Source organism: Neomonachus schauinslandi, chromosome 12 (assembly GCF_002201575.2).
Source record: "Neomonachus schauinslandi chromosome 12, ASM220157v2, whole genome shotgun sequence".
Classification (NCBI taxonomy): domain Eukaryota; kingdom Metazoa; phylum Chordata; class Mammalia; order Carnivora; family Phocidae; genus Neomonachus; species Neomonachus schauinslandi.
In genome coordinates, this window is record NC_058414.1 from 55,084,323 (window position 1) to 55,104,082 (window position 19,760).

Below are 19,760 nucleotides of genomic sequence, written 5' to 3' on the forward strand. Positions count from 1 at the left end.
ATAATCCAATATGTTTTAGTGCATTTTTGAGGAAATAATGTGCTATTAGAATGGTGGCAGTCTAGTTAGAAACTAGAGAAAAGAATATGGATGGACCTTGTTGGTTTTGCTAGCTGGCCTGCTTCTCCAATTGCTTTTTTTCCTTTTTTCAACTCCACAAATGCTAGTCTGCTTAATAGGGTACAAGGACTAACGTGCCTGCAGTCTTAGTAAGCAGGATTGGCTAAGTCTAACTTTTTTTTTTTTTAAAGATTTTATTTATTTACTTGAGAGAGAGAAACACAGCGAGAGAGGGAACACAAGCAGGGGGAGCGAGAGAGGGAGAAGCAGGCTTCCTGCAGAGCAGGGAGCCCGATGCGGGGCTCGATCCCAGGACCCTGGGACCATGACCTGAGCTGAAGGCAGACGCTTAACGGCTGAGCCACCCAGGTGCCCTAAGTCTAACGTTTTTAAAGAATTATTCAGAAATCTAACTGTATACCAGCATTGAAGGTGTATCTGATATCATTTAAAGTTCTGCAGACTTTTGAAGTTGTCCTTTATGTAAAAGTTTTTTTCTTTTTTAAGATTTTATTTTTATTTATTTGACAGAGAGAGAGCACAGGCTGGGGAAGTGGGAGAAGTAGGCTCCCCGCTGAGCAGGGAGCCTGATGCGGGGCTCGATCCCAGGGTCCTGGGATCATGACCTGAGCCGAAGGCAGATGCCCAACTGACTGAGCCATCCAGGTGCCCCTATGTAAAAGTTTTTGATAAAAGTTTTATTTGATTTTTTGCTCAAATGTATATATATTTTTAAGATTTATTTATTTATTTGAGAGAGAGTGTGTGTAAGCATGAGCAGGGGGCAGGGGCAGAGGGAGAGGGAGAATGAAAATCTCAAGCAGACTCCCTGCCAAGTGTGGGGCCCAACGTGGGGCTCCATCCCATGATCCTGAGATCATGGCCTGAGCTAAACCAAGAGTCGGATGCTTGGGCGCCTGGGTGGCTAAGTTGAATGAGCGACTGCATTCTGCTCAGGTCATGATCCTGGAGTCCTGGGATCGAGTCCCGTATCGGGCTCCCTGCTCAGCAGGGAGTCTGCTTCTTCCTCTGACCATACTCCCTCTTGTGCTGTCTCTCAAATAAATAAGTAAAATAAAATCTTAAAAAAAAAGAGTTGGGGGGCACCTGGGTGGCTCAGTCGTTAAGCGTCTGCCTTCGGCTCAGGTCATGATCCTAGGGTCCTGGGATCGAGCCCCGCATCGGGCTCCCTGCTCAGTGGGAAGCCTGCTTCTCCCTCTCCCACTCCCCCTGCTTGTGTTCTCTCTCTCGCTGTGTCTCTCTCAAATAAATAAATAAAAAAATCTAAAAAAAAAAAAAGAGTTGGACGCTTGACCAACTGAGCCACCCAGGTGCCCCATGAATCAAATATATTTTTAATTACAAGTTATACCAGTTAATTTATGATTTTATATAAGGTTTTAGCAAGTACCTCTTCATAGCCAATGTTGTATGTTTTAACTTTAGACCATTATTATTTAAGTGCAACTTTTTCTCACATCAACTTGCAAATTTCTTGATCTTTTCCTTTTTGCTTATGTTTTTAAATAGACGTGTCAACATCAATGTTCATTTTGGAAATGACCTTTCAGATGCTATGCAAGTGTTAGATGAAGAGTGCTTTACTACCCCAGCTTCTTTGACTGAATTAGAGAGAATTTGGGCAGAATACAATCTTGCTCAGGAGAACATACGAACTTGTGAAAATGTGGTGGGTCAAGAATTTTTCTCTATTATGGTTTTATTTATTGATCATAAGGGGATATCATTTGAGAAAGAGGGATTGTAGATATTATAGTAATACTTTGTATGAAATATTTAGTTTTTACAGCATCTTCATATTAATAATTTGATTCCTAATTTTATTGCCTTGTTAAAAAAAGATAGGATAGATAAATGGTGATTGTGGATAAAGTGTTAACAAAATCTTTTCCCCTTTTGAATGAACAATTGAACATCGGTCAATTCCTTCTCTCTTCCCTTGGTAATTTGGTAAAATGGTATTTCAGTCATGTTACTAGGCAGCATTGGCTAGGTAAATCTCCCTAGTTGATAATTTATATCTGGACTTGAGGAACTTTAAACTACAAATACTTGGTGGGGGCTCTTGCAACTGGGCATACCATCCTTGAGGAACTTTGGAAGCTATGCCTATAAAAGATGGTGGCTTTTGAGGGGGATGAAGCTTATAAGCTAGGGTGGCTGTGATACCTGCTAATGTGTCTTGTTTTGGGGTCTAAATGGTGTGTTTTATGCTGCAGTATTGGACTCTGCCTTACTATTAAATGCTATTTAAGCCACCCATTATTGAGAGGTGGTTATTAATGGGTGGGGGAGGGTATGAAGAACAGATTATTTCCTATGAAATCTTTATTAGCATAGGTACAAGTATATTTCCTCTCACAATTTTTACTTTATATTGAGCTGAACAGAACTCCTTGTTTTTCATATAAAGATACTTACCACAATCATAGCTTTCCATAGTACCTATGAGTTCTGTACTTGTGTTTGGAGTTGCCCCATTGAATTATTGGTGGTTTCTACCTCTGGGGATTGTACCCCAAAAGCCTTATTCATACCTAGGTTGAATAGTTGGCAACCTAGCTGACTCTAAGTGAGGAGTGAACAGAATAACTAGGCCTTTGTAAATGCCAGGAGTGTTAAATTTGGAGAAGGGATTATATTTGTGTCATTTTACATGTTAGACCCTAACTGATTATTTCTGATTATGTAAGAAAAAAGTGACAGAAGCTGAAAGTTTTGAATCTATATGAGACACAGGTAATGTTATTAGGTACTTTATAAACTTTTTCTTATACTTTTAAAATGGACAGTTTTGCTCTTATTTTATAAATGAGGAAATTGAGTCCTACAGGTTTTAAGGAATTTGCTGAAGACTACATAGTGCTAAATGTTAATATGGTATTTGAACCTAGGTATGTCTGACTGCAAAGTGTATTCTCTTTCCATTTAAACTGTATTGTCAATATTAAAGTAATTCATGATGTATTTTCATGTAATAAGATGAAAAAGAACTGCATTTTAATTTTTGTTTTGTTGTTTTTATGGTTTGAGCATAGGAAAGTGATTCAGGACAGAGAGGGAGAGGGCTTAACATAGCTCCAAGGCTTGGTATTCTAGTAGATTTTTTTCATCATTAGCCATCAGGGAAATTCAAATCAAAACCATATTGAGATACCACCTTACCCCAGTTAGAATGGCAAAAATTGACAAGACAAGAAACAACAAATGTTGGAGAGGTTGTGGAGAAAGGGGAACCCTCTTACACTGTTGGGAATGCAGGTTGGTACAGCCACTTTGGAAAACAGTGTGGAGGTTCCTCAAAAGATTAAAAATAGAGCTACCCTATGATCCAGCAATTGCACTACTCGGTATTTACCCCAAAGACACAGATGTAGTGAAAAGAAGGGGCATATGCACCCTAGTGTTCATAGCAGTGATGTCCGCAATAGCCAAACTGTGGAAAGAGCCGAGATGCCCTTCAACAGACGAATGGATAAAGAAGATGTGGTTCATATATACAATGGAATATTACTCAGCCATCAGAAAGGATGAATACCCAACTTTCGCATCAACATGGATGGGACTGGAGGAGATTATGTTAAGTGAAATAAGTCAAGCAGAGAAAGTAAATTATCGTATGGTTTCATGTATTTACGGAACATAAAGAATAGCATGGAGAACATTAGGAGAAGGAAGGGAAAAATGAAGGGGGGGAAATTGGAGGGGGAGACGAACCATGAGAGACTATGGACTCTGAGGAACAAACTGAGGGTTTTAAAGGGGAGGGGGGGTGGGAGGATGGGTTAGCCTGGTGATGGGTATTAAGGAGGGCATGTGTTGCGTGGAGCACTGGGTGTTAAACGCAAACAATGAATCATGGAACACTACTTCAAAAAAATATTTTTTAAACAGATTTTATTTATTTGACAGAGAGAGAGAGCATAAGCAGGCGGAGTGGCAGGCAGAGGGAGAGGGAGAGGTAGGCTTCCCGCTGAGCAGAGAGCCTGATGTGGGGCTTGATCCCAGGACCCTGGGATCATGACCTGAGGTGAAGGCAGACCCTTAACCGACTGAGCCACCCAGGCGCCCCTCTAGTAGATTTAAAAAAAAAAATTATTTAAGTAATCTCTACACTTAATGTGGAGCTTGAACTCATGACCCAGAGATCAAGAGTCATATGCTTTCCAGATTGAGCCAGCCAGGTGCCCATGTGATTTTTTTTTTTTTAAGCAGGTATTTGTTTCTGCTGACTGCTAACGTTTCAGGGCTTAATTTTAGGCTTCATTGCTCTAAAGTTCATTTGATAGACTGAAGAGTGGATTATTGAATAACAGCAGTTACAACTGCTGCTCAGAGTTGCCTTTTTTTTTTTTTTTTAAAGAGGGGGTGAGGAGGGGCAGAGGGAGAGGGAGAGAGAACCTTAAGCAGGCTCCATGCCTAGTGCAGAGCCTGATCTCACAACCCTGACATCATGACCTGAGCTTAAATCAAGAGGTGGACACTTAACTGACTGAGCTACCCAGGTGCCCCACCATTTTATTTCCCTTATTGAACTTAATTTAGGTCTTATTATTTTCATTTATGTATTTTGCACAGTACCTTAACTTGATTGCCATGTATTTTTTTGGTGAAGAGATTCTTTTCTTTTTTCTATATAGTTACAAAATGGTCTGGTTGAGCTTACACAACAAAGAATATTCTAAAATTCAACCTTTTAAGTGTATGTGGCAGACCTGTTATAGGTAGCAGAGACACAAATTTGTTTAAGACATGATCCTCTCTCTTGGGTATGGGATATACATATAAATAGTTTCAATATAGCTTGATAAGTACTGTAATAGAGATAATGCATAGAGTTCTTGGATCTCTCTTATATGCCTATTTCCAAACATAGCCTCTTAGACTAATTGGAGGTTTTACCATGGTGGAGATTAATTGAATCTTGAAGGATAAGTAGATGAAGGAATTGAGGGTGGAACGGGAGTAGGAGGGAGGTAGTATGTAAATAATAATAGGAACTTGTATAATTTTCTTAAGAAAAACAAAAATTTCAGTGTTGTACATATAATGGGAAAAATTAGAGCAGGATTATTGAATGTCTTATCTCTAATTAAGGGAAAGAAAGCTCTTTGTGAGTTGGGTGATTTCAGGAGAGGGATATTTGTCTTAAAAACTACTGTGTTTGGAGAATGTAATGTTAAATTTTACTCACTTTAAGACATCAATTTTTTTTTTTAAAGATTTTATTTATTTATTTTAGAGAGAGAGAATGAGAGAGAGCACATGAGAGGGGGGAGGGTCAGAGGGAGAAGCAGACCCCCCCGCCGAGCAGGGAGCCCGATGCGGGACTCGATCCAGGGACTCCAGGATCATGACCTGAGCCGAAGGCAGTCGCTTAACCAACTGAGCTACCCAGGCGCCCAAGACATCCATTTTTTTTTGACATAGGTCACTGTGTAAAAAAAAAAAAAAAAACACCTGGTGTATTAATGATGGTTATTCTTTGTTTTCTTTCTCCAGAATGAAGGAAATATTTTGATTGCCAAAAGAAATGAAGTGCAACAGAAACTGAACATGGCAGTAGAAGTTTTTATTCTGGAAGTAGATGAGTTACCTCTTAATAAACGCTTGAAAACATTGCAGGTTAGAATTTGAAAAGATATATGTACATTAAAATATGTTTATCAAAAAATATGTTTATCATTTGAGAGGTGAAATTGGCATTTACCTTGAGAGTTCAGATAGTACTGATGGCTGCAAAAATTTTTCTTCTCTTTGATGAATTCTAATTTCTTTTTAATTGAAGTGTTACTTCAGTCTATTAAATATGTTTATGTATATTTGTGTATCCTGCAAATAAGGTAAAATGGTTGGACACATCAGGCTTGCTAGAGTGACATTCACTGGGAAAACTCATGGAGACAAGCAGTAGCGGGCATGTGAGTCCCTGCTGTCTGTTGCATTCTAGCAGAAAATCTGGTAGGGTCACATGTCAAGAGTTTAGGAGAGGAGTCCTGATCCAGGATCAGGGGCTAGACTACAATAGCTATAGGATGTTATGGAACCTTTTCTTCAGCCTTATCCTGTCATCTCAGCAATGACTTTAATTTGGAGTGAACGGGCATATGTGGCAGTGTTATGAAACATTCCACCTATTAACGTAATTTTTCTCTTCACTTATTCAGATCTTTTTTTTAATGTCCTTTAATGATGTTTAAAATTTTTCTCTAAAAGCCCTCTGGCATTTCTTCATTTAACTCCAAGGTATGTATACGTTTGGTTGCTTTTGTGGATATTATCTTACTTTCCATTTCTTAGTTATTTTTGGTGGTGTAGCGGAATACTGTTGATTTTTATTTATTTATTATTTTTTTACTGTTGATTTTTATATATTGATGTCTCTGGCAACTCTCCTGAACTGTTTTAGTTCTCATTTCTCTATTAATATTCTTTGAACTTTCTTTATGGTCATATCATTTGAAAACAGTAACCCTCTTCTCCATCTACTTTTATGTATCTTTGAACTTTTACTGCTTTGGTCAGCATCTTTAGAACAAGTTAAATCGTGGCTGTGCTAGTTGGCATCCTTGACTTATTTTGGACTACAGGGAATGTGTTTGCTAGAGAGTTGGAGAAAAGGATATTCAGGGACATCTGGGCACTGTCTCTTTCTGTCTGCCTGGAGGAAGATGTAGTTTAGATGATACCATGTATAGTATAAGTTCTTCCAGAATAGTGAAGTAACCTTTGCATACAAAAGGGGAATGGTGTAGTAAGAATGTACCTGTCTACAGTGCAATTTTTACTTTATCCTGTAAAGGCTTATTTCTTCTCATGAACTGTTAGTAAACATAGGTTTGCTACCGAGATTTCTTTTTTTTTAAGGTTTTATTTATTTATTTGACAGAGAGAGAGACAGCAAGAGAGGGAACACAAGCAGGGGGAGTGGGAGAGGGAGAATCAGGCTTCCCGCCGAGCAGAGAGCCCGATGTGGGGCTCGATCCCAGGACCCTGGGACCATGACCTGAGCTGAAGGCAGATGCCCAATGACTGAGCCACCCAGGAGCCCCTGGAACCGAGATTGTTTTAAAAACTCTTTTCTTCTTAAAGTTTAATCTTAAGAGACTTTTTGCTGTATCTGGTTTGTTTCCCTTTCTACTATTTGCCCCGGTCACCAGAATGTTATTTGAACTTCTCTCTATTTTGGTGAGGTAGTTTGATATTTACTTATAGTCTTCAAGTACTGAAGAAGTAAAACTTAACTTTAATAATGGAGGTCAAAGAAATTAAAGTTCATGATTTCTGATTTCCTCAACAGTTATTGAGACTTCTTTTGTGGCCTAAAGTATATGGTTGATTGTTCATGACTGTTCCTTATAAGTTAAAAAAGAAAGTACATTTCGGGTGTTCTTGGTGTACAGTTCCTGATTTATAGCTATTATTTTAACCCTTAATCTTCTGTATCTTTGCTTAGTTTTTGGTCTAATCAGTTTATCAGTTTTGAGATATTTTTGTTTTATATTCTAGTTCTTTAAGTTGTTAAAAAAATTTCAGTGCTGTATTGTTGGGTGTTAATGTATTTATTGATTGTCACGTATTTTAAACTGTATTTTTAACCCTTATGTAACCTTATTTTTCCTTTTATAGTGTTAAAATATTGTTTCCTTTAAAAATTCCTTTTCTACCTATTTTTTTTATTATTATTTGCTTTGTTTATCTTTTCTTTTTTCCCCTCTTTATTTTTAATTTTAATTTTTTTAAGGTTTTATTTATATATTTGACAGAGAGAGCACACAAGCAGGGGGAGAGGGGGGAGCAGCAGAGGAGAGGGAGAAACAGGCTCCCTGCTGAGCAAGGAGCCCAATGCGGGGCTTGATCCCAGGACCCTGAGATCATGACCTGAGCTGAAGGCAGATGCTTAACCAGTTGAGCCACCCAGGCATCCCTGTCTCAGGATATCTTATTTAAACATTTAAACAATTGCTTGCATTTAAGCACTTTAAACATTTGTTTCATTGGCTATAAAATATTAGGTCCAAAGTCCATTTTTCTTTCAAACTTTTGACAATAATAATCCATTGTCTTTTTATTCCCATAGTTGTTATCAGTCTGATTTTTGTTCTTCTGTGACCTTTTCTCTCCACTGGAAACTTTAGTATTTTCTCTTGACTTTGTTCCTAAGTTGCACTAAAGTTTAGGTTTAATCTGAGTCAATTCAGTCTGAGATTTTATATCTTTCTTTAACTCTAGGGAATATTTGATAATTATTTCTTAAGATACTATCCCTTCTTCCCCCCCACCCCTTTACTTTTTCTCTTATCTTGGGACTTCTGTTAGATGGACATTTAAATTTCTTCTATCCTCTACATATTTTAATTGTTAATCCATTTTTTTTCTATCTTATCCTTTTCTGTGTCTTTTTGGGGGGATCTGAAGAATCCTTGACTTAACCATCTAGCTCACTAAATGGTTCTCTAGCTGTATCCTTTTTGCCATAGTGAATGCATTGTGTTCTTTATTTCAAAGATTATTTCTTTTATACCTAATAACTTCATTTGGTTATTGTTTATAAGTACTTGGTTTTGCTTTGTGTTTTCAGTATTCTTTCTTTTTGTTGAGAGTATTTGTTATGCTTATTTCAAGTTCTTGATTTTTGCTTCCTTTTTTATAAGGTGCCTTAGTTTGTTACATTCCATTCAGAGTTCTGTTAGTCACACATTTCATCCTCCTTTGTACCTCCCCTCAAAGATCTCTTACTCCCTTGGAGAACTATAAGCTGTCTTAGTTCTGCGCTGTTGTGTAGGTATGGGATAGGGTGGGATGAAAGCTTGAAATGTAACTTCAAAGACTTCAGGTGGGTGTAGGGAATAGGATGAGGTTATTTCTCAGAGCTTCTAGGGTTACATTTTGGGCTCAACTACTTCCTGTAGACTTTTCTTCTAGATGATCTTCAGTGGACTTCCCAGTCTCTCTGCCTCAGCCACTACTCTTTTTCAGGGGCTACTACCCTTGGGTGTAAATGCTACCTGGTATTCAGGGGAAAAGGGAAGAAAAGAAAATGCTTAGGAGCTAGCCAACTTTTCTGTACCGGTTATCAGTTTTTGCCTCATCTAGGTTCCTGTACTGTACTTGTATAAACCATTGCGTCTTGCTTTGTGCTACTGCTTTACAGTGTGAGAGAGAAGGGCATATGAAGAAGGTTCTCTTTTCCCACATGCTGTTTTCTGCTGTGGTACAAGCCTTCTTCAGCTTTGCAGTGACTTGCTCATTGCTAAGCACCAATTATCTTCTGTCTTTCCAAAGGTATCTTAAAGTTTTGTGATAAAAATTTCTGGGATATTTTTAAGCTTTCCTCTGTCTCAGTGACATTTCTGGAGTTTTATTCCTAGAGAGAGCTACTAGGCTGTCTTATCACTTCTAGTCCTTTTTAAAATGCTTTTTAAGTTCATATATATGTTCAGTATCTTCCTTAATTGGAATTATTTGTCTAACTTTTACTCTTATAGTCCAAATAAATTGCCTTCTGGGTAGTTTTATATTTTCATATCTAATGTTTCTAAGTTTTATTTATAAGATTGTTAAGGATAGAGATTCAACATACTACTTTTTAAAAAAAATTTATTCATTTGGCAGAGAGCACAGTAGGCAGAGCGAGGGGGAGAAGCAGGCTCGCAGGGAGCCCAACGTGGGGCTTGATCCCAGGACCCTGGGATCATGACCTGAGCCGAAGGCAGATGCTTAACTGACTGAGCCCTCAGGCACCCCTCAACATACTACTTTTCTGTCTCATAGATTTTAAGATGCTGCTTGAATCCTAATATGAAGTTAATAAACAGAAATCTGTTTCTGTAGGATTTGTCAACCTCTTTAGAGGCAGTATATGGACAGGCCAAAGAAGGGACAAACTCTGAAGAAATACTTAAGAAATTTTATGACTGGAAGTGTGATAAAAGAGAGGAGTTCACCAATGTTAGAAGTGAAACAGAGGTTTCTCTACAACGTCTTGTAGCATGGTTCCAGAACACCGTAAAGGTAATAAGAGCTCTTGCCCAGTGGTGGTGTTGGTGTTGTAGTGTTGTTGGCCCAGGGAATATGGGTTTTTTAATAATTTTCCAAGTATAATTTACTTCTTTTCTGAGGAGAAGAAAGGAAGAGGAAGAGAGGGATTGAGGGGAAGAGGGCTGGGATGGAGGAGTGAAGGATTTACATATTTGTATTCTCTAGGAACATATGAAAAATAGCTTCATAAACCATTTTAGGTATAAGATAGTATCACTGGAATTTATTACAAGTCTAGTGTATTTTCTATAGCTATAGTGCAGAGATAAGGGTCTTATTGTATATACATGTGCTTTAGATGGTAGTAGAGCTTTCTTCTTTGTTTAGTTTCTTTTTTAGCGAGACGTGTGTTTTAACATTAGTTGGCTAACTACTCATGCTGAAAATATGTTAATTGACAGTGTTTAAGTCTTTTAAGTTTTAGATATCTTAAATATCTTAAAGATATCTAACAAATGGAGAATACTAGTCTCGGTTGATACTAGATATTAGAAATGATATTTTGTGTATTATTCTTATTAGTTCTTATTTATTCTTATTTATTATTTTAAAAACACCATGTAATTTTTCAAAAGCTGTAGGGGCATGTAGTGTTGTGTTAATATACTTGGAACCCTAATTAAATTTCAGCCTCATTTTGTTACTGATTCTGTTTTCTCTGTTCTTCTCTCTGTTTTACAACCTTCTCAGCAAGGGCAAGAGACACCCAAGGTGTCATTTATCTGTGTGAATGACTTACATATATGCATTTCTAGCTTTGTTTTGGGGAAAAAAAGTCTTTAATCTCCCAGCTACCTCCAGAACTCTTCATTTTGGTACTTTTTAATGGATATATTAACTAAGTTATTTTTTGTTGTCTTTTGTTATTGATCAGAATGTTTTTCTGCTTAGGTTAACTATCATGCATCCTTTTCTTTCATTTCCATAGCTGTTTCCCAAATCCAGATTTCCATAATCACATATCTAATCTCTGAAATCAAAGTGACTGCTTATGACTTTTATGTTCTATATTATAATTTGGGCCCATGATTTTATTCTATTTAACACTTTATTATAAAGTCTGTATCCTGGTAGAAAATACCTTTGTTTTCCTAAAGAGATGGAAGTCATCTGGGTTTAATCTTTAATTTTTAATCTCCAGATTCCTAAATACTTAGTAGGTCATCACTAAATACCAGGTATAATCATATACCTGGTATTTTTTATTAAAGAGCTGACATTGTCTGCCTACTACCTATCAGATTTAAACTTTTCACCTAAGCATTTAAGGTTCTTACCAGCTTTTAGTCAGACCGCTTCTTTTACTGTCCTCACAAAGTCTTGGTCTCGTTTCTGTTTTGTTGGTTTTTTTTTTCATACTTTTCCTTTTATGTCTCTTAACCACAGATTATGTTAAAAAATCTGTGTTTTATGTGTGTGATATGTGTGTGCTTTTTCTTTTTTGATGCGTAAGTTTTGGGAGGGCAGTACTTTATCTTTCTTGTGTATCCTTACTTCCCCCACATTGCCCAGTGCATAGGCTAATGCTTTGCTCTAGGTATAAGGACACAATACTAATTGAAATAATTAAATGAGATACTTTCATGTTTTAATTTTTTGCAAATGAGGCTTTTGATCTCTCTGTGGAAGAGTCACGAACTTCTGAAGACACAATCAGTAGTCTTGATGAAATTCTAGAGAAGACTGAGTCAAGTGTCTGCAAAGAGCTGGAGATATCTCTGATTGTGAGTTGATATTCTTTATTACTGCTTCCTTTGAAGCAATATGGTTTTTCTTGCTAATTAGAAAGTATGAAGACTGATCTTAGTTTTCCTCTTACAGACCTATTTGAAATAGTAACGTTGTCAAGTTCTAATCCAAACACAATGCAAATTTTTATTCTTCCACAGAGTGATAATTTCATTTTTTTTTTAAGTTTTTATTTTAATGCCAGTTAGCTAACATACAGGGTTATATTAGTTTCAGGTGTACAGTACAGTTAATTCAGCACTGCTGTACATCATCCTGTGCTCATCTTGACAAGTGCACTCCTTAATTCCCATCACCTATTTAATCCACCCTCCCACCCCCTTCCCTTCTGGTAACCATCACTTTGTTAAATGATGTGTACTTTCTTTTTTTTTCTCTTCCAAATTTTTATTCAAATTCTAGTTAGTTAGCATATAGTGTAATATTGCTTACAGGAGTAGAATTTAGTGATTCATCACTTACATATAACACCCAGTGCTCATCATAACAAGTGCCCTCCTTAATACCCATCTCCTGATATTTTCATTTTAATAGGACATTTCACATTAAAAAAATAAAATCTAATGTTTAATTCTAGGAAAACTCCTCTTAATCTGAGTGTATCAGCTTTCTGTGTCATTTGATTCTTGAGTCCATCATACCCAATGACTGTAAGAAAAGACTTTAGAATTTGTGAAAAATTAAAATAAAATCTGGGAGAGCTCTGGAAGTGTATATACAAGAATGATTAGTAGCTCCCTTTCTGTTCTGTGTATGTTCCCTATCGTCATGCCAAGTTAAAAATTAGTGTAGCTCTTCAAAAGAGCATTTCATAATGTTGTTATTGCTCACTGGGACTCTTTCCCAGTTTTTCAGGCTGTTTACCAAAGTCTCATTGGTTATGTTGTTCCTTTTACTTGTTTCTTTTTACCTTTTGCTGTTTTTTCAGGTTGGCATTGAAAAATACGTTTCTGTATTTCCTTATTTTTAAAGTCTATTTTTAATAGTATTTAGATGGTTTAGTCAGACTTTATTTTATTGCTGAAGTATGATTAACATACAGTGTTACGTTAATTTCAGGTATATAACATAGTAATTTGACATTTCTATACATTACTCAGTGTTCACCAGGATAATCTTAGTCACTGTCAGTCACCTTGCAAGACTGTTTATTACAATATTATTGACTATGTTCTCTATGCTGTACTTTTCATCTCCATGACTTATTTATTCTATAAATGGAAGTTTGTACCTCTTTGTCAGACTTGATTTTAGAAGTGGTTGTTAATAGATGATTTCTAAAAGTAAAGTGTTGAAATTCTATGTGTTGTTTAGTTCTTAAGTTTAGTGTAGTGGTATCCTTGATTTCCTTTAACACTAATCTAGAAAGCTGTAGGAATAATAATGTGATGGGAGCAGAATTTTCTACATGAACATCTTTGATATCAGTCTCTCTTCTGTCTCGAAAAAGATACATATTTAAGAAATATTTTGAAAAAAATAGAATTTTTAAAGGCATTATTTTAAAGTCTGTTCATTGTTATTGGAGGTTTAAATTATTTTGGATACTCTTTTGTGAATAATTCTATGTGTATGATTTATTTCACTTAGGAGCAAGGTGATGCAGACAAGGAGATCATTTTAAATACATATAGTCAAGTACTACAAAAGATCCGTTCAGAGGAAAGGCTTATTGCTACAATACAATCCAAGTATGAGGACAGTATTGAGGTTGGATTATGCTTTATTTTTTTGGTCTTCTATATTGATCCTTTGAATTTTTTAATACTTAAATTTTTCTCAAGTAGTTTAATATCCAGTGTATAGGTAACTATTATTGCTAGAAAAACAGTATAGTTAGCTGGTGTGTAATTAAATTCACCCTACAGTGAAAATAGTGGTTTAATTGATAAAAATATGTTGAAGTTTTGGATTGTCTTAAATCCTTGATTTCCTTGAGTTCTTCAAAACCTAACCTTTACTGGAGCACCTGGGTGGCGCAGTCAGTTGAATGTCTGACTCTTGGTTTCGGCTTGGGTCATGATTTCGGAGTCATAGCATGGAACCCCTCTACATTGGGCTTTGCTCTCAGCGCAGAGTCTGCTTGGGATTCTCTCTCCCTCTCCCTTTGCCCCTCCTGCTCATGCTCTCTCTTTCTCTAAAATAAATAAATAGATCTTAAAAAAAAATAAAACCTAATCTCTACCATCATTATCTTTATGCCTGTACAGGTTTACAGTAGAAAATTTGCTAAATACAGGAAGATAAGAAATAAAAACATTGATTATAATCCCCTTAGCCTAAGAGATAGATACTCAGGGCTAGTTTCAGAGTATTTTCTTTTTGTATGGTGACTTATATATATGTACATATATCATGTGCATTGCATTGTTTTGTAAACTGTTTTGAAAATGTTTCTTCATTTAATGGTATATTATGAATACTGCCCCATGTAATTAATGATTCTTCGATACTGTCATTTTGAGCAACTAAAGCATCATCACTTGCATAGATGTACAATATTATTTAACATTCATCTGTGTTAGATGTTAAGGTTACTTCTATTTATTTTTAGCCATAAACAATACTGTACGTAATCTTTGTGCATAATTTTGTGTGTTCCTCAGATAGATTCCTAAAAATTGTTAATTACTAAGTCAAAAGGAATCAACATTCTTAAAAATTGGTAACATATTGTCACACTACTTTGGGGAAGGTAATTTTAGTTTATATCCTCACTAGAAATTCAGTTTGCATAGTATCTAGCAAAGATGTCTCACTGTAGCTCTCAGCTTGAAATATTTTTCTTACCTTTGCTACTCTGATTGCTGGGACTCATATTCTCCTGGATAGAAATGTGGATAACTAAGAAATCAGTTAGTAGATTGTCTTTTTCAAAATTGTGGAATTTCTTATTTCAATCTGAACTTAGTAAATACTAGTTGAATCTTAGTAGAGAAATAAGCAATGGTCAGTAAGTGACTTCAATAAATATTGTTGTCTATGCTTTGAAAATATAATAACTTTTTTTCTTACTTAGTTTAAGAAGCAGATTATCGAATGTTTAAATAAGAACCCCAATGTGGATCACTTGCTGTCCATTAAAAAGACATTGAAAAACTTAAAAGCTCGACTGAGATGGAAATTGGTTGAAAAGAATAATTTGGAAGAAGTAAGGAAACACTTGGTTCTTATGAAATTCCATGTGTACCTCATTTTACTCTGATTCCTGAAAATAATGCGTAAATACATTCTTTAAAATATAGAACTATTATTTACATTTTGTTTTATATATTTTTATCTTTTTTTCTGTGTATGTAAGATTATTACATTAATAGTGTAAACATTTTACCATGTCATTAAATGTTCTTTGAAACATTTTACATGGCTGCTTTTGTTTTTAGTAACAAATATTTTAGAACAATTTAAAAATTCTTTTGATTTAGACTGTTATAATACTTAATACAATCTACTACATGCAAGGTATTCCCCTAAAGGTAGAATTTTGTCATAAAGTATTTTTAAGATCATGATATTCTTTGTTAGCTCTCTTTTTAATGGCTGGACTTACTGTTCCTCCTAAATATTCTAAGTTGTTTTCATACGATAATAGAACTGGAAGAATTCAGACACTCTAATCTGGACTAACCTCCTTCTTTCAGTTTGAAACTGAATAAACTGGTAATTCTTTGTGTTCCCTTGAGGATTGATTAATTAACAAAAGGAATCTACATTATGTCTTAATGCAACTTGAGTTGGCTCTTCCTCTTTGGAGCACTTAATTGGACTTGGAGTGAAACTAATTTAATGGTTTAAGATTTTTCCAGTTTTTCATTCTATTCTGGACTCTGGGGAATCGGGTCTTTTTTAGTTTAATTTTTGGAGAAATATAACATAGAAAACATATATACTTTTTAAGGTGGCTTGTTTATTATCGTTGGAGTTAAATTTTAAGAAGTCTTTTTGAGGCCTGCATTGTCTGTCCTCTAATAGACACACCATACATTTACTCTCTCTTTTTTTTTTTAACCAAATCTCATGTAGAAAACAGTTCCAGAGAATTTAGTTGTATTTTGGTTCCTATTATTGACATTTACTTTATGATGGCAGGTGGTCATCTTCTTAGAGAAAATCTATAGCAAATCAAGAGACAAGAAAAATCTGTGTTGATTTTATGTCTTTGTTTTTTATTCCTTTTTGTAGGTTTGGGAAAAGTCAGTGTTAGAATAAAGTAAGTGTTATGAGGGTCTGTTATCTGCTAGATACAGAAGGACACATAGAAATCAGAGTGATTTGCCATAGAAGTTGCATTCTTACTAGGAAGACTTGTTTTCGGTCTACTTTAATAAGCTTGTAAGGTCACTTTTTTCTTTCTGGTTAAAGTCTGATGACCATGATGGATCTGAAATTGAGAAAATAAAACAAGAAATAGCTCAGTTGCGCAATAGTGTCTTTCAGGAAATCTATCGTGAGCAGGAGGAATATGTAAGTATTTAATTCTTTGAAGTTTTGAATTAGTTTTTATTGTAGAAATTGAATTCATATATCCATTTTATGAAGTGCACTATAATGACAAGACTGGAGATTATATTAGCATAGTTATGTTTGCATAGTAATGTTTATGTGAATTTAGAAATTAATTTCTGATGATAATTAATAACCATTGTACCAAATGTGGAAATCACAGAAAATTATAAAGAAGAAAAAATACCACCTGTGACTTTTCCATTCAGTTATAACAGTAGTAGTACCTGTTAACTTTTCACTTAACTTCCTTTTTAGTCTTTTTTTCTGAGATTATAGCACAAACATACTTGTACATATTGCTTGATTTCTGTTTCACATGGAGCTAAAGATTTTTTCCTTTAATAAAATCTAAATCAACACTCTTTTAACCTAATGCTGCAATGAAAACATTAATGGGGCAGCATAATTTAGTTGAAGAATATAACAAAATGCAACTACCTGAATTTTGGGGGGAAGTTACATCTTTTTTTTAATTTTTTTTTTAAAGATTTTATTTATTTATTCATGAGAGACAGAGAGAGAGAGAGAGGCAGAGGGAGAAGCAGGCTCCCTGCGGAGCAGGGAGCCCGATGCGGGACTCGATCCCAGGACCCTGGGATCACGACCTGAGCCGAAAGCAGTCGCTTAACTGAGCCACCCAGGCGTCCCGGGAAGTTACATCTTTAAGTCTCCACTTTTATGCTAATATTTTGTGACCTTGGGAGAGTCTGTCAGTGTATTTTCTCTTTAAAAGGGAAAGAATATGAGGTGCCTGGGTTGCTCAGTCTGTTGAACGTTAGACTTATGATTTTGGCTCAGGTCATGATCTCAGGGTTGTGAGATCAAGCCCTGCATCAGGCTTTGCACTGGGTGTGGAGCCTGCTTGGGATTCTTTCTCCCCCTGCCTTTCCCCTCCTGCTCGGTATACAGCCTCTCTTTATCTCACAAATAAATAAATAAATAAATGGAAGTGATACATTTTATGTTTCAGGGATGTTATGGGGGAACAAGTAAGGTGGACACTGCTTTGAACAATAAAAATACAATGAAAATAATAGGCAGTCAGAGAGGGAGACAAACAGGAGACTCTTAACTTATAGGAAACAAACTGAAGGTTGATAGAGGTAGGGGGGGGTTCAGGGGATGAAGTAAGTGGGTGATGGACATTAAGGAGAGCACTTGATGTAATGAGCACTGGGTGTTATATGCAACTGATGAATCACTGAATTCTACCTCTGAAACTAATAATATGCTATATGTTAATTAATTGAATTTAAATAAAATAAAAAAAATAATAGACATTCTAAGTGTTATGTTTTATTTAGCAAATTCATCTGACTGTGTGTGCTTAGTTACTCACCTTATGAACCTTGGATAAAATAGCTATCTCCCAGTGAGTTGACAAGTGTCTAGAAGTTTTACTTAATAATTGTGACAAATGACTTTTCTAAGGATCCTCAGTTTTCACATTTACTTCAAAGTGGCTTTTGTAGAGCTGCATATTTGCTGTTTCTTTCAAGGCTTTTATGATTTTTCCCCCTCCTAAATGAAATAGCTATTATTTTAAAATGTCAGTGTATTCTTAATATTCTGAGAAATGACAATTTTATGATGCAAATTGATGTTATCAACATACATTTTCATTTTATCTTGGAAGTGAGTGTGTACTTTGATCTTAGGCAAGATATTGTGCCTATATATATATACCAATATAAAATTGATAATTAAGTTTTTGTTCTGGTAGTAAGCTGGTAACTTTGACCCAGGATGACTCTTGGTTTTCATTTGATATCTCTTTATTTATTTATTTGACAGAGAGAGACAAAGCGAGAGAAGGAACACACGCAGGGGGAGTGGGAGAGGGAGAAGCAGGCTTCCCGCTGAGCACGGAGCCCGATGTGGGGCTCGATCCCAGGACTCTGGGATCATGACCTGAGCCGAAGGCAGATACTTAATGACTGAGCCACCCAGACGCCCCTCATTTGATATCTCTTGTAGTAGAAGGCAAAATCAGTGATTATATATTTTATTAGATTATACATCTTATTAGATTGTGTATCTTGTTAGATTTATAGTGAGGGAGATAGTGGTATGTTATTTTTTCCTGAAGAGCAACATGTCACAATTGAATATATGTTGATTTATAATAAAAAATATTTTTTAAATTTAGGAGAAGCTGAATAGCCTGGTACAGAAATGGTTCCCTGAGCTGCCTCTGCTTTATCCTGAAATAGGGTTACTTAAGTACATGGTAAGCTTTGTTGCCCCTGAGAATTACTACTCTGTAGAGGGTTGAAAAGTGATGATATTAAATTGTGTGTCAATGTTAAATTTATGCTGTCCTTACTATGAAGATTTCCTGATGAATAGTTTCTGGGTATTGTTAGAACTTTTCCTCAAGACTATCTTTAGTATTGGCGTATTGTATTCTAACGTTTGTATTCATTTGCATGTTTTTCTCTTTTCCTCATGTCTATTCAGTACATTGCATGACACTTGTTTGAATTACAGGTATTTATTTCTTGAAATGATAAAGCAATTTTAGCTATTGTTTCAAGAGTTAGAATAAAGGCAGGACACTGCCAGTCATGAGGAATTTAAGCAGAATATATCTTTTAGGTTAAAGCAGGCTGGGAATTCTAGAGAATTGGTTAAGTAGAGATGTGGACATGGGCATAGTTTTCTAGGCAGGCAGGATTCAAAGCCTGGGAAATCAGTGTATTGGACAGAAGGCCTGTATGGAGCAGGATTAGTAAACTCTGGCTCTCAGGGCAGAATCTGTTAGCTCTGTGTTTTATATTGCCTGCTAAGGATGAAGGACTAGTGAAAGATCTATTCTTTAATATTGTCATTAAATTCATGATAATAGCTTAAAGGTAGTACAGAAATGGCTGTATTTATAGAGTTATGAACTCATGAATATGTAAGATTAAAGTCCCCTTAAATTGTTAAAGCAATTACTGTAAAATTTTTCCAGACTAGACTTTAAAATAATGTGGGATTTTCTTCACAGTTCTTTAACTTTAGCTTAGACACTCATGTAGGATGGATGAGTGAGTATGTGGTGCTGTGTAGGACTTGAAAATTAGTTTTTAGAAGTGTGCTGATCTCTTTATTGTGAAAGATTATAAAATGTTTTAATCATAGCTCATGGACTCCTTTAATGATTTTAAGATGTTTGAGTGATGTATGCCCAGGAAACCTCTGTAGGTTGATTATATTTTGTGGTTTACTTAAATAATATTGACAACACATAAAAATAAAAGCCAGAAAATAATTTCACAGCCCCTCTTACTAAAATTACACCACAATAAAATTTACCTTGATCTAAATTGTTGATAGGTTTTATCCAAAAAATGTATTCCTTTTAAAAAGTGGCAGAAATACCTAATAGAATTAAAATA

At 35.6% G+C, this 19,760-nt stretch overlaps 1 protein-coding gene across 2 annotated transcripts in view; it reads left to right on the plus strand.

The window, feature by feature from the left end:
• Window positions 1-19,760, plus strand: part of STK31 (serine/threonine kinase 31) — an 84,746-nt gene that overhangs the window by 31,498 nt on the left and 33,488 nt on the right. For both annotated transcript variants that reach the window (XM_021689790.1, XM_021689791.1), the window contains exons 10-17: window positions 1,591-1,750; window positions 5,584-5,706; window positions 9,916-10,095; window positions 11,730-11,846; window positions 13,462-13,581; window positions 14,891-15,022; window positions 16,234-16,335; window positions 18,527-18,607. In XM_021689790.1, the coding sequence (XP_021545465.1) occupies window positions 1,591-1,750; window positions 5,584-5,706; window positions 9,916-10,095; window positions 11,730-11,846; window positions 13,462-13,581; window positions 14,891-15,022; window positions 16,234-16,335; window positions 18,527-18,607 (1,015 nt within the window). The remainder of the gene's footprint in view (window positions 1-1,590; window positions 1,751-5,583; window positions 5,707-9,915; window positions 10,096-11,729; window positions 11,847-13,461; window positions 13,582-14,890; window positions 15,023-16,233; window positions 16,336-18,526; window positions 18,608-19,760) is intronic.